Source organism: Neofelis nebulosa, chromosome 3 (genome assembly GCF_028018385.1).
Source record: "Neofelis nebulosa isolate mNeoNeb1 chromosome 3, mNeoNeb1.pri, whole genome shotgun sequence".
Classification (NCBI taxonomy): domain Eukaryota; kingdom Metazoa; phylum Chordata; class Mammalia; order Carnivora; family Felidae; genus Neofelis; species Neofelis nebulosa.
Window position 1 is genome coordinate 85,764,512 of NC_080784.1, and position 13,390 is coordinate 85,777,901.

The window sequence follows — 13,390 nt, forward strand, 5'->3', positions numbered from 1 at the left end:
TGACTTTGACTTCTACTCTGAGAAAAATAAGAGCAATCAGAGAGTTTTTGAGCCAGGGCTTAACCTAATATGACACAGATTTTAACACCTAGGCTGTTATGTTGAGATTAGACTATAGATGGGAAAGATAGAACCAGGTATAGATAAGTTGGAAGGCTAATGTAATTATATAGGTGAGACATGTTAGTGGCTTGGATCAAGAAGAAGGTGGCCATGGAGATGATGAAAAGTGGTTGGACTCTGTAGTTATTTTGAAGGTAGTGTTGACAGGCTTTTCTGATGGTTTGGGTGAGAGAATGAAAGAAAAGGAGGAGTTGAGAATGATTCAACATTTTTAGCACAAGCAGCTGGAAAGATGGGGTGGTGCTGTACTGGTTGGGGAAGACTGGGTAGAACAGGGTTTGTGGTGAATAGGAGCTTGTTTGGAAAATGCCAGTTTACATGGACATATCAAGTATGCAGTTAGATACAAGAATCTGGGTTCAAGAGAGAGGTTCAGGTTAAAGATATAAATTTGTATAAAGAGTACATTTATCATGATGAGCACTGAGTGAATCACTATACGGTATACCCGAAACTAGTATAACACTGTATGTTAACTATACTAGAATTAAAATTTTAAAAATTAATACAAAAAGGTATAAATATAGTAATTGTCAACACATAAATGGTACTTAAAACCATGGAACTGAAAAATGTCAACAAAGGGTTGAGTGTTCAGAGGAAAGGAAGCTAATGTGCAGATTACCCTGGGGATGTTCCCATGTGAATGGGTCAAAAAGAAGTGGATGAACCAGCAACAGAGTGGGATAAGGAATGGCCAGTAAGGTGGGAGGATACCAGGAGAGTATGATATCCTGAAATCCGGGGTGAGAAACTCCAGGAGGGAGTTTTCAGCATGCCTAATGCTGCCAAAGGTCAAGTGGAATGAGGCCTAAGTGACTTTGGATTCATCAGCATAGAAGTCACTGGTGACAGTGATGACAATTCACTAGAGTGGATAAGGAGTAAATGCAAGTGGAGTGGTTAAAAGGAAGAGAAAGAAAAGGAACTGGAGACAGCATGTATAGACAACTTTTTGAGAGGTGTCATCATGAAAGGAAGAAGAGAAAGAGGGTGGAAGCTGTAGAAGGAAGTAGGGTCAAGACGGGGTTGTTTTTTTAAAGATGGGAACACAACGGCATGTGTATGTGCTGATGGGAATCTCTAGTAACAAAGGAAATATTGATGATGTAGGGGAAAGGGGAGAGAATTTCTTGAGTGATACTTTTAAGTAAGGGATAGGAGATGAGATCTGGTGTACAGATAGAGGAGCTGGTTGGTCTTAGCTGGGGAACAAACAGTTCATCCTCAGAAATAGGAGAGAAGGAAGAGCATAAGCAACAAATGTTAGTAGCAGGCAGACAATGGGTGACATATAAAAATTACTTTATGATTGTATTACTTTTTTAAGATCGTAGCTAACATCTTGGGATTTCTTAGTATGTGCTGGAAACTTAAAAAATATTGCCTGTATTATTTAATTCTTGTAACATGCATAGGAATAATTCTACATATTTAATAAATGAAAAAGTAGAAAGGTGAATTACTTGTCACTATCAAGCCCAGTCCAGTGGCAGAGCCTGGCTTCCGTCCCCAGTGGTCTCAGTTGAGAGCCTGCTCTCCTGACCACTATGCTTCACTGCTTCTATTCTTTCCAGGAAAAAACATTAGTGATATTGAGAGATAACTTTTTGAAAATCAATCCTGTAGATATCTCTTAAAGCTTTACAATGGAATGGTACCTTAGGCAGAAATTAAGAATTACCGCATATTCAAAAAGTGCACATACTTAAAATTACTTAAATTTATCATAAATCTGGTGATGCTCACATCCAAAACAAAACTGAGATAGATAAAGACTCATATTTCCCATGTGGGAACCTTGGGGCATATGATTATTGAATGGAATGGCTTGAGAGTAGTATTGTTTACATTATGTTTGGTTACTTGCCTACTTTCTCTGCACTTATGAGTTAAATCTATTTACATGAGACTTTGTTACTTTGTAAAGGAATTTTTAAAAATGGTGCACTATGTTCCAATGGCTTTGGAGTTTACTAGAAAGCTCCTACAGTACCTGGTTCACTTCAGGATAGAAATGCCTCTCCTTTTCCCTTCTCTGGATCATTCTTCAGTCAACTCAATATCTACTCCTTTTTTCTCAGTCTTAGATACTACACAAAATTTAAATTACAGGAGCTATCTGGTGCAGATGTATTGGTGACTTCAGGTTGCTCAGTAATCTATGACCTATACAGCTTATTCTGAAATGTTCAGCATATTTGTAGGCCAGAGTCCTGAGGTTACAGGTGTTTTTAAGGCCAAAAGGCAAAATAAGCCCAATGGATATGAGACTCCTCCAGGCTCATCACAACCCCTAATTCAAAACTTTTGTGCTACAACAAATACAGAGCTTGTTTGATTAATGGATTTAGGTCCTGGAAACTGTCTTAGCAGAATTTACTTAAGGCTTTCAACTCTGTGCTACAAAATGAGAAATTTAACCAGGATATCGGTTGATGCATTTCCTTCGCTACTTTTCTAAGAGCAAGATTGGAGAGTTTTATGACCCTGTGTTCTCAGGCTGGCAGGATTTAAACAAACAAAGTTCCCTTGACACAAGAAAAGGTTGCCTTTGTTCTTCTAGCAGCTTGTTTCAAGTTGAGCAGTACACTCATTTCTAATACATCTGGAAGGTGCCAAGATCAGTCGCTTCCCTTGGATCATAGTTCAGTGGACACTATGATGATCACGTTTTAAGATTCGTGTCTGTCCTTTGTGTGAATCCCCCTGGGGCCATTAGACTGCTCAGAAGACACAGACTGCTCTCTGTGCAACTTTTCCCCCAGGGTTACCATAAACCCTGTTTCCATTTGCCCTGCCTGATACCCATTATTTCTAGATTTGGTCTTACTTCTTAGCTTTTGGCTCTCTGCTCACATACTCTGTACCTTCCTGTTTCCCTCCCCACCCCTACTTACTTCTCTCTTATCCCAGCTATGATGACTGCCCACTAAGCTTTTTACTGTTTTTCCCTTCCTCCCATGGCTTCAGGCTCAACATTTATTTCCACTGTACTCTTGCCTTGTCCAAGTCTGTCAGTAATGTCAGCCCCTCCTCTCCTCCCTTCTAATCCCCGCATGGCAACTTCGATCAGTTTATGGCATCTGCCTATGGGACTTGACATCATCAAACCATTCGCTTCTCCCAGACTGTTCCTACAAAGCTTTGCTTTATGAGTGTTCCATTCAGCTTCCCTGAACTCCTTCCGTACAAGACTTCCTTCAAATATTCAGCAAATAACACAACCATGAATGAATATGATCTCACCAAAGATGAACTGCATTGCCTCTAAACTCTTAATTCTTCTAAACTTGTTTTGTCCCGGTCCCAATTTTTATAGCACTTATCCAACTCCCTTATATGGTAGATATTACTTTGCACCTCTTACTTTTCCTTGTAGGGGTCATGAGTTATAAATATAAGTGTCACCCATAGGACCTCACATCCAAAAGTTTCTACCTGTCTAACAAATGACTGTGTTTCTCATGATGGCAGTGAAGAAAGGAGGGAAAGTGATAAAAGGAAGGCAGGTTAGCATTTGTTAAAGTGATATAAATACAGATTGATTTTTTGGTTCCTGGACCAAGAGATAGAAGATAAAGATGGACAAGGGCTTAGGAAGGCTCAGGGCACATTCTGAGTGGCTGAGGAAGGCATTCTAGGCAACCAGGCCTTAGCGGGTGCTTTTCTTCTCCAGATTATTCAGCCATTATCTGATTAGGCTATATCCTGGGGTATGTCCAGATATTTGGAGGCTTCATGTGGGCTGGTGTCCAGGATCTATGACCAACGTTGGCCCCATGTATTATACTCATACAAAAGAGTTTAGCTATACAGTGTCTGGAGGGGAAGCCTTTGGTTGACCCCTCCAAGCTATGATGTTCCCATTGTAGCATTGTGCCTGAAAGAAGGCCTTCACTCAGAGGGGCACATAGGTAGCTATATCTGGGGTGAGGTAGGACACAGGTCCATCAAAAGCCATAAAGGCTCTGAGCAGGGATCGTGAAATCTCCCACCCTCGCCTCCAACTACAAACCCATTGTGGATCCTGTGCTCCCTGAGTTTGAGCATAGTATAAAAGCCCTGTTGGCTAGGAGTTTGGTCTCTGTTCTCACAACCTTGGGGATTTTATCACCCTCCTTAGAGGCTATTCTAATTGCTTAGCTTCACAGTTCATCATCTTCTTAACTGAGGTGAATCCTAAAAGCTGGGATCATTTCTTCTCTTATCTCTTTGCATAAAGTTTAATGGGCATGCAATCTTTTAGCTTTTCTTTTCCTCTATGTCTGAAAAGTTGTGATAACAAAAATAACAATGGCAACAAGCTTGTGTGAAGTTAATTATTTTAAATGAGCAAAGAAAACCAAGTACCTGAGAAGAAAATGACTCAGAAATTGGAAAGAAAGCATTATGCTCTGCTACAGTTGGTAGCTATTTGGCTCTTTTATTTTCCTCCTGAGTAACATAAGAGCCATTGAGCTCAGAGGACGTGAACATCCTGTACAGGAAATAGATGGCGTATGGAGGAGGTGAGGGGGGCACCTCGCAGTCGTTCTTTGAATCCTTCACTGAGCGTCACTTGAATATGTTATAGAAGCAAGGAAAGGGCTGGAAAACAGGCTCTGCTTGGATGGCTTCCAGCACACTTCACAAAGCTCAGGAAAAGCTCGGCTAAGCCACATGCATTTTATGTTTTCCTGAGGAAAGACTCTGCTTGTTGGTCACAGGGTTAAGGAGTTTCAGCAAGTTTTTATAGAGACGCTAAAACATTCTCTTTATATTTTCCTCTGTCACTGAAAGGAGCCCAGGGGATAGAATCGAGGATGTGGGCACTTAAGTGCCTGCTGAGCCGGTTAGCTCCCAGAGAGGAGTTGGTGCCGTGACTATAGAGTGGTGAGCCCCTAGCTTCCTAGCTTCATTGGGTGTATCATGTGTGTGTGTGTGTGTGTGTGTTGTGTTGTATAAAATCTTAGTTGAAATTTGAAGAAATTAAACTCAGAAAAGTGGATTGTGCATTTCAGGACTTCTGATTTTGACTAGATAGTGCAGAATGAACATCATCATCTCTGACAGAACATGGCTTTCTCATGAGAACAAAGTGAGCACCATGCAAATTGTGAAGTAAAGAGAGGCAGGAAGGTGAGGGGAAGTGACAGTGATCTGAAGACGGTCAAGACCTGTAGCTTCTTCCTTTTCCCAAAAATATTTTCGAAGAGAAAACTAAAGCATTTGCTGTTCCTTTGTGAAAATGATTTGGAATGCTCATTGGAGCAAAAAGGCCATTTGTGAACTGACTCCAGCCTTTCTTTCGCCTGTCATACACCATTGTGTTTATTTGAGAACCTGAGATTTACGGTGAGTGAATATTAACAGGGACCAAAACCTTTAGTCATTGCAATTTGCATTTGCCAGTGCAGTTTTTCCTTTATCTGGTGAACTTAAATTGTTTCTTTTCCAGAAAACAAAATAGAATTTTAGCTTTCTCATTCATGCTTTTCTATTGGAAGCTGGCTACTGTAATCTTTAAAACATGCTACCTTCCTCACAAACTTGCATTTTTCTTATTTATAATTAATGTTTTATTATACTGTCATTTTCTTTAAATTTTAGCTAACAATGTATATATAATTATAGTAAATGGAGACTATTGTTAACATGCTCCTAAGTTTAGAATATCAGTGTATTTTTTTCCATGTTTTCAGTTTAATTCTATTAAGACTAGAAATCAGACTCCCTTTTGTTAGTATATGATTGCAATTTATGAGTAAGAATCAACTGGTTAAGTGTGAGGATAGGTTTAGAAGCGAGAAAGGAAATGATGAAATTTGCAAAGAAAGATCTTCAAGAAAAACAAAGAGCTATATTTAAATTTTAGCTGTCACTTAATGTCTTTCAAGAGAAGTAAGTGTATACCCTTAAGTTAATTTTCCATTTTCTAATGAGGAAGAGCATATCACACCCTTGACCAAGTCATTGACCACTTGGCACAAGATAGTATGATACAAGGTGCCTAAACCAATACGCACACTATGTATAAAGCAGTATAAATCAGGGGCTTGAATGGAATAGTGACACAGTAGTTCTGCTTCAGCCTAATAAGGCAGCGCCACCTACTGCACACAAGCTTTATTTTGTGTTTGAGATTCTTCAGTAGAAGCTGATCTCTAGGACTTAAGCACAAAACAAAATCATTTTGCCGCCTGTTATCTTTTAAGATGGAAATCTACATCGGTTTATTGAAATATTTGTCTTCCTAGTGTATATATGTATGTTATCAGTCTAAACATTCGTATTGAGAATAATAAGAGGGCGGGAGAGAATGGGAGATAAAGAATGTAAATATAAAAAAATAGGACTAAGGAGCATCCCTTTTTGATATCTACTGATGTATCTTTTATTCTGAAAATAAGTCTGATGCCCATTCACACGCCCTTTTACATGTAATAATGACATAAAAATCACTATTAGCCAATGCTTGTTTAAAATGAACCATTGTTCGTATTTCACCCAAGGCTGCCCACAGGTGAGGCCTTCATTAAATGATTACAGATTTAATAAGCCTTCATTGGATTTCCCTTCTCTAGTGTTTTTTTTATTCCTATCATAACACTTAATTCTACAATATTTTTGAATAATAACTCATAATGTTCCTAATGTATTTTGCATTATAGCTTCACATAAGCATTTACATTAAGTATTAACAAGAGCACAGCTTTTTATTAAGTGGGGGTCACTAATTATTCTTTCAAGCATTTTAGTTTATTTCATCTAGTTTATTACAACACAACATAAAATAACTGACAGTAGATATGGTACAATGGTGATTACGATTCTTTTTATCATTCCCTGTAACTCTTCCAAGGTCTTAACTGGTTATTGACCACTTACATCATTCACGGTGAAGTTTACACTTTTTTGCTAAGAAGATCATAGCAATTCAGATCCTGATTTATAATGAATTTTTCAGCATATATACATTTCTATTAGATATCATTGTCATGCTACTATTTATTTATATGTTAATGGAATGTCATGCAATCTGGAATGTATAGTGTTTGACATTTATCAGGGCCTTGATTTCCAAATAAACTAAAATATAATATAACTCATTTCTATATCATGTGCCAATGTCATAATTATAGAATTGAAACATGTTTGGTATCTAGACATACAAAAAGCACAGTTGGTTTCAGTTTTGTATCCTGATTTGAAAAAAACCTATTTGAATTGTCAAAAACTTGATTTTTTCATTCTTGTCTAAATCTTTAAAAACGTTTGGCCTATTTATTATAACTATACTCATTCAATTAAAACGATTGAATTTTAGATTCTATGCTAGGCTCAGTGATTAAAATATAAGTTCCTTACTGTCAGTGAGCTCCCTTTCTTGTAGAGCAAACAGTGTGTGGATAATTCTAGAACATTAAAAACAAGGAACTGTGGGAATAAAAAAAAGGAATTAATCTCTACCCAAACTTCAGTAAATGGGGAGGGGGGGGATCCATACTTCCTAGAAGACAAAAATCCTAAATTAAGTCTGCAGAGAAGATAAAGTATTTATCAGGGAGACAGGTAGAGGGAGTGTGTTCCAGGACTGGAGTTAGGATTTGCACACACACTAAAATGAAAGAGCATGGCAGGTTTGGGAAAATTGGGAACATTGTTCAGTTCACCTGGGACTCACGACTGCGAGTAAGGATGTTCTGAGAGGTGAGACTGGACAAGTAGCAGAGATCAGATAATGCAGGGTCTTTTATGCTTTTGGACTTTATTCTGAATTCTTTAGTGTTTTTAAAATGTTTAAAGTAGGGCAGTGAGGGAGTGAGGGATGGGATGGAATTGAAACTGATTAGAAAGTCCCCTCCAGTGACACTGTTGAAAAAGCGTTCAAATAGGATGTGATCAGAGGGAGAGGGAAGTGACTGATCCAGAGAAGATTGAGAAATGATGAAGGCAGAGGGCAAGGGGTAAGTGAATGTCTGGTGGGTTATTACAGTGGTAGAACTATTCAATGTCCCAACAAATGTGAAAACTATAGAAGAAGAAGTCCAGGAAAATTTGTTTCCAGCATAGAAAGAGTCTGATGGCCTCATCCACTAGGATCCAGGCAGTACAGACTGGAGATGAGTAGGGTGGAGAGGAGTTATACTGTAAATAAATTCAATACACCCAGCAGAGAGATCCAACATGTGGCTGGTTATTGACATCTGGATTTCAGAGGAGAGGTTTGTATCACAGCTCTTCTAATCATTGTGAATACTTAATGATATGTGTAACTTGACTGTAGAATAGTAAATTGGTTCTATTCTCCAAGACCTTCACCTATCCTGCTGTTCTTACACCCCCTTCCTCCCCACAGAGGACTGGTATGAACAATTGTATCCCCTCATCCTTACCCTGAAGGACTGCATGGGAGAAGTGGTGAACCGAGCCAAGCAGTCCTTGACATTCGTGCTCCTTCAGGAACTTGCATACAGCTTGCCCCAGTGCTTGATGCTGACTCTGAGAAGGGACATCGTCTTCAGCCAAGCGGTAGATGCCTCTTTTTGTTGTGAGCACAGTGCAATGCTGGGTGGCTAAATGTTATCCTTGGTGACAGAAGAGGTCTTCTTTTGGTAGTTTCATTTTTAAAGAGATTCTTTACTTAAATTTTTGGTATGAGGTTTTCTTGTTCATAATAAACACGAACTGAATGGAAACAGCTTATGAGATCTTAAGTATTTATTTCTGCAAAGAGATGGCCAAGTCTCTGAATTGTACATTCTGTTTCATGACGCAGACAGTCCGTGAAGAACAGGTTGCCCATCCTGTCATGGTATTACTCCCTGGGGTCTCCACACAGTACAGGCTGGAAGGAAAGGGGTGGCTGCCTTCCACAGCAGGTGGCAGCTGGGGCTGGCAAACGGGATCTGTTTGCAACCTCCCTTTTATTTATACAGCTCCCTAAGGAATCCCAGGACAAGGCCTCATAATAATCTTTTTGTTTGGTTTGCTTATAAAATAAGTTTGCAGGGAAGTAATGCTTAAAGGCAGGGTTTGGCAGGACCACTTTCTTTGCCTACCCCCAGCCCTATCTCATGACACCAAGGCTGGTCTCCATCACAGTAGCTGTCCTTGGGGGCCTTTCTTCTCCCTTCCGCCTCCACACCTACAACTGAGTTTTATAGACATACATATGGAGGAAAGGAGAAGCCTCTCTTTCTAAACATTCCAGGCAAAGGGAATATTTTAACCCAACTGTCCGTGTCTCCCACTAGTTCATGGATGTTTCACATACTTGAAAATTTTTAATTAAATCTGTGATGCCTCAAAAATCTTAAATATTTTTCAATTAAAGTTTGCTGACCCAAATGTCTTCAATGACTTTTTTTTTAGCTTGCTGGATTGGTTTGTGGTTTTATCATCAAATTACATACAAGTTTGCATGACCCTGGCTTCCTGCAGCAGCTTCACACAGTGGGGTTGATAGTGCAATATGAAGGACTGCTAAGTACATACAGTGAGTATTGCTTTGGTACATGTTAAAATCGTATTCTTATTCATAAGGATAGTTGATCCATAGATTCTGCAGTAAAACTTAAAAATGAGAAATAAACATTTATGACATCAGGCATTACAGAAATAATGTAACTTTCTGTTCTGTGCATTCATTCACCTTGTAACTGTACTCTTATCCTCATTATGTTTTGAAAATGGAATTATAGATTATTTCATAGTGGAGTCCTGAACAAACATCTGGCTTTTTTAATATAAAAGGCTCTTTGCCAACAGAGTTTCAATGACTGGATTTTTAAAGTCCCAACTCTCTAATGTCTAGAACTGCACTATTCAATACATAGCCTGGTGTGGCTATTGAGCACTTGAAACATGTCTAGTCCAAATCAATATGTACTAGACAGGCACACCAGATTTCCAAGACTAGTAAAAACTAGTTTTATATTAAAAATTAATAATTTTATATTGATTTATAACTAAATGATACACTGGGTATATTGGGTTAGAGTAAAATATATTATTAATATTAATTTCACCTTTGTAAATCTTACTCTTTTAAAAACGTGACCCCCAGGAAATTTAAAATTATATATGTGGCCTGCATTATATTTGAATTGGATAGTGTTGATCTGGACTCTAACTCAATTTCCTCCTTCTTAGGCTTTCTTTGTTAGTGTGCTGAGAAATAAAACTAGTGTGAGCCTGGGTCAGTAGTCTAAAATTCAAACATCTCTATTATTTCTAGAAAAATCAAATATCAAGTCTAAAATTCAAACATCTCTATTATTTCTAGAAAAATCAAATATCAAGTCTAAAATTCAAACATCTCTATTATTTCTAGAAAAATCAAATATCAGTCCTGCCAATGGAAAGAGATCTGCATGATCCTCTGTTTCATAAAGGAGTTAAAACTTTCTGATAGCCTTCCACCAAATGTACACATTCTTCTTTCCCTCAAAGGGTACTTGGACTGCTGGAGTCCACTGAAATGGTTTTTATTTCACTGGTGAAAGCCTTCAGCCTCTGAGGAAAAGTGTTTAGAATAAATTCTCTGCACTCAGAAACCCATTCACTAAAATGCTAGAACAAATCCCAGCAGGGAGGTGTAATACCAAATGACATTTTCTTCAAATAGTGTATTTGTAACAATGCTCCTTCTCCCTTGTGTAGGTGATGAAATCGGAATGCTAGAGGACATGGCTGTTGGCATTTCAGATTTGAAGAAAGTTGCATTTAAAATAATTGAAGCCAAGTCCAATGATGTCTTGCCAGTTATAACAGGAAGGCGGTAAGTGGTGCCTATTTCCTTGAGACCAAGCTTTGTTAGATATTTGTGTTAACTCCTGACAAAGGAGCCAAGGAGAATTAAGGTTTGGTTGGGAAACTTTTCTCTTGTTCTTTTTTCCTTTTTTGTGCAAAATAAGTTCGGGGATGTAAGAGGGGAAAATCTTGAAAAACTCTCAGAAGTCTCATGAATGTTTATTAATTGTCCGGTAGTGAGGTGAGCCTGGAAGTGTTCCTCCAGGAAATATGAGGAATTCAAAAGGATAGCAGGCATCAGAAGGGCATTTTCTCTTTATTGCTATCTATTCCAAAGCTCTAGATGTTTTTACTTTTGCTGGAATCATTTGGTTAATAGCATCATAATTCCTAAAATGACTTTTTATTAAATTCTGTTAAAAGCAGCAACATTTTAGAAAGGATATATTTCTGTGTCATGGGGCATATACCGCCATTTTTCTTAATTATTTTTGACAATTCACTCACAGACTCAAATTTCTGAGAATGGTTTTAAATAAATAGCTTTGAAGGTCAGTGTATGATGGGCAAAATATCAGAAATAGTTAAGAAAAATGATGATGTGTGGAATAGACCTCCAACAGAAGAATTATATCCTTTGGTAAATCATTTCAGTTGGGGTCCACCAGATTGTAGCCATTTGGAAATTAGCACTTTTACATGCTGCATGAGGATATTTGAAATTTGAAACATTCTTAGATCACAAGGAAAAATATGAACATACTAAAGAGAAGGCCCTTTTCATACTGGAGAGAGATGGAGAAGAAAGTAGGTAGAAAAGTTCAAACTAAACTTGCTTTCTTGGGGCACCTGGGTGGCTCAGTCAGTTAAGCACCTGACTCTTGATCCGAGCTCAGGTCATGATCTCATGGTTCTTAAGTTCAAGCCCTGCATCGGGCTCTGCACTGATAGTGTGGAGCCTGCTTGAGATTCTGCCTCTCCTTCTCTCTTCCCCTTCCCACTTGTGTGTGCTCTCTATTTCTCTCTCAAAATAAGTAAACATAAAAAAAAAATTAACTAACCTTGCTTTCTTGTCTATAGTCAATATATAATAGTTATTTTAAACTTTGTATGAAGGATGCTCAGAGATACGTGATTGAATGAAAGGTGACTATTTCTTATACATAAAGAAAAAATATCCTCATAAAGCTAAATATTTCATCTGTGAACTCATGCTTAATTTTCCATGCATTGGAATAAAGAAGAATAAAATTGTTCATACAGACACCTGGAAAACGGTACCACTCTATATTACTATGGAGATTATTATCAAAAGTGGGAAACTGATACTTCTATCACAATTAATATGGAAAGCTTACCAGGCCATTTGGTATAGGCAGAGTATAGACGCTTTTTCTGAGGGAATGTACAGGCTGTGCCTAAATTCAAAAGTTACAAAACAGATGTCAGTGGAACTCTTAGAACAGCAAAGTGAGCAACTTGGCAAATCCTCTCTCCTAACATCAGCACTGCAATTGGACAGAATTGTCTAAAACGACCATCTTGAGACTAAGGAAATAAATGTGCACACAAACTCAGAAGTACTTATTGATGAAAAACTAGTGGACATTGGTTAAGACCATTGGTGTCTGTTGGCTCTCTTGCCTGGAGTTGCTCCCATCCAAGCCAGCTGGGCAGCTGGGTCAGCACAGTTTTACTGCGGTGACACAATCCGAGAAGACCAGTGGTTTCACTACTAGAGGGGGCTGACTTTATCTGGACTGGAGAGCAGAAAAAAGCACACTCCTGAAAAGTGGTTGGAAGCAGTGGTGACACACATAACAATGTCATTCACAATAACGTCAAAAAATAATTACGTCGCACCAAATTTAACAAAGTACTCTAAGAATTGTATACAGAACACACAAAATCGTGCTTAGAGAAATTAATAAGACCCAATAAACAGAAAAGACAGTCCGTGTTCCCAGATTAGGATACTCAGTATTGTTTCAATGGCAATTCTCCACAAATTGATCTATAGATTCAGTCCAATTGCTGTCTAAATCCCAGTAGTCTTTTGTTCAGAAATTGGCAAGCTAAACCTAAAATTTGTATGGAAATGCAAAGGAACCAAATTCCAAAAACGATTTTGCAAAAGAAGGACAAAAGAAGACTTACACTTTCTGATTTCAAGACTTAATATGAAACCACAATAATCAAGACTTTGTGGTACTGGAATAAGTATACACATCTAGATCAATGGAACAGAATTTAGAGCCCAGATGTAAACTGTTCAGTTGATTTTTGACAAAAGTGCCAAAGCCATTCAATGGAGAATGGAGGGTCTTTTCAAAAAATGTGCTGTGACAATTGGTTATCCATATGCAGAAAAAATAATTTAGAACCCAATTTACGTCACACAAAAGTTATCTCATAATGGATCATAGGTCTAAATGTAGGAGCTAAAACTATTTGTAAAACTATTTGAGAAAATATTTCTAAGTTGGGTTCAGGAAGAGTTCTTAGATAGGACCCCAAATTGTAGATTCAT

At 38.1% G+C, this 13,390-nt stretch overlaps 1 protein-coding gene across 12 annotated transcripts in view; it reads left to right on the forward strand.

Moving 5' to 3' along the window:
- The window catches only part of INPP4B (inositol polyphosphate-4-phosphatase type II B), a 775,173-nt gene that overhangs the window by 676,453 nt on the left and 85,330 nt on the right, over window positions 1-13,390 (forward strand). For all 12 annotated transcript variants that reach the window (XM_058721302.1, XM_058721291.1, XM_058721289.1 and 9 more), the window contains 3 exons: window positions 8,465-8,637; window positions 9,481-9,604; window positions 10,771-10,888. In XM_058721302.1, coding sequence (XP_058577285.1) covers window positions 8,465-8,637; window positions 9,481-9,604; window positions 10,771-10,888 — 415 coding nt within the window. The remainder of the gene's footprint in view (window positions 1-8,464; window positions 8,638-9,480; window positions 9,605-10,770; window positions 10,889-13,390) is intronic.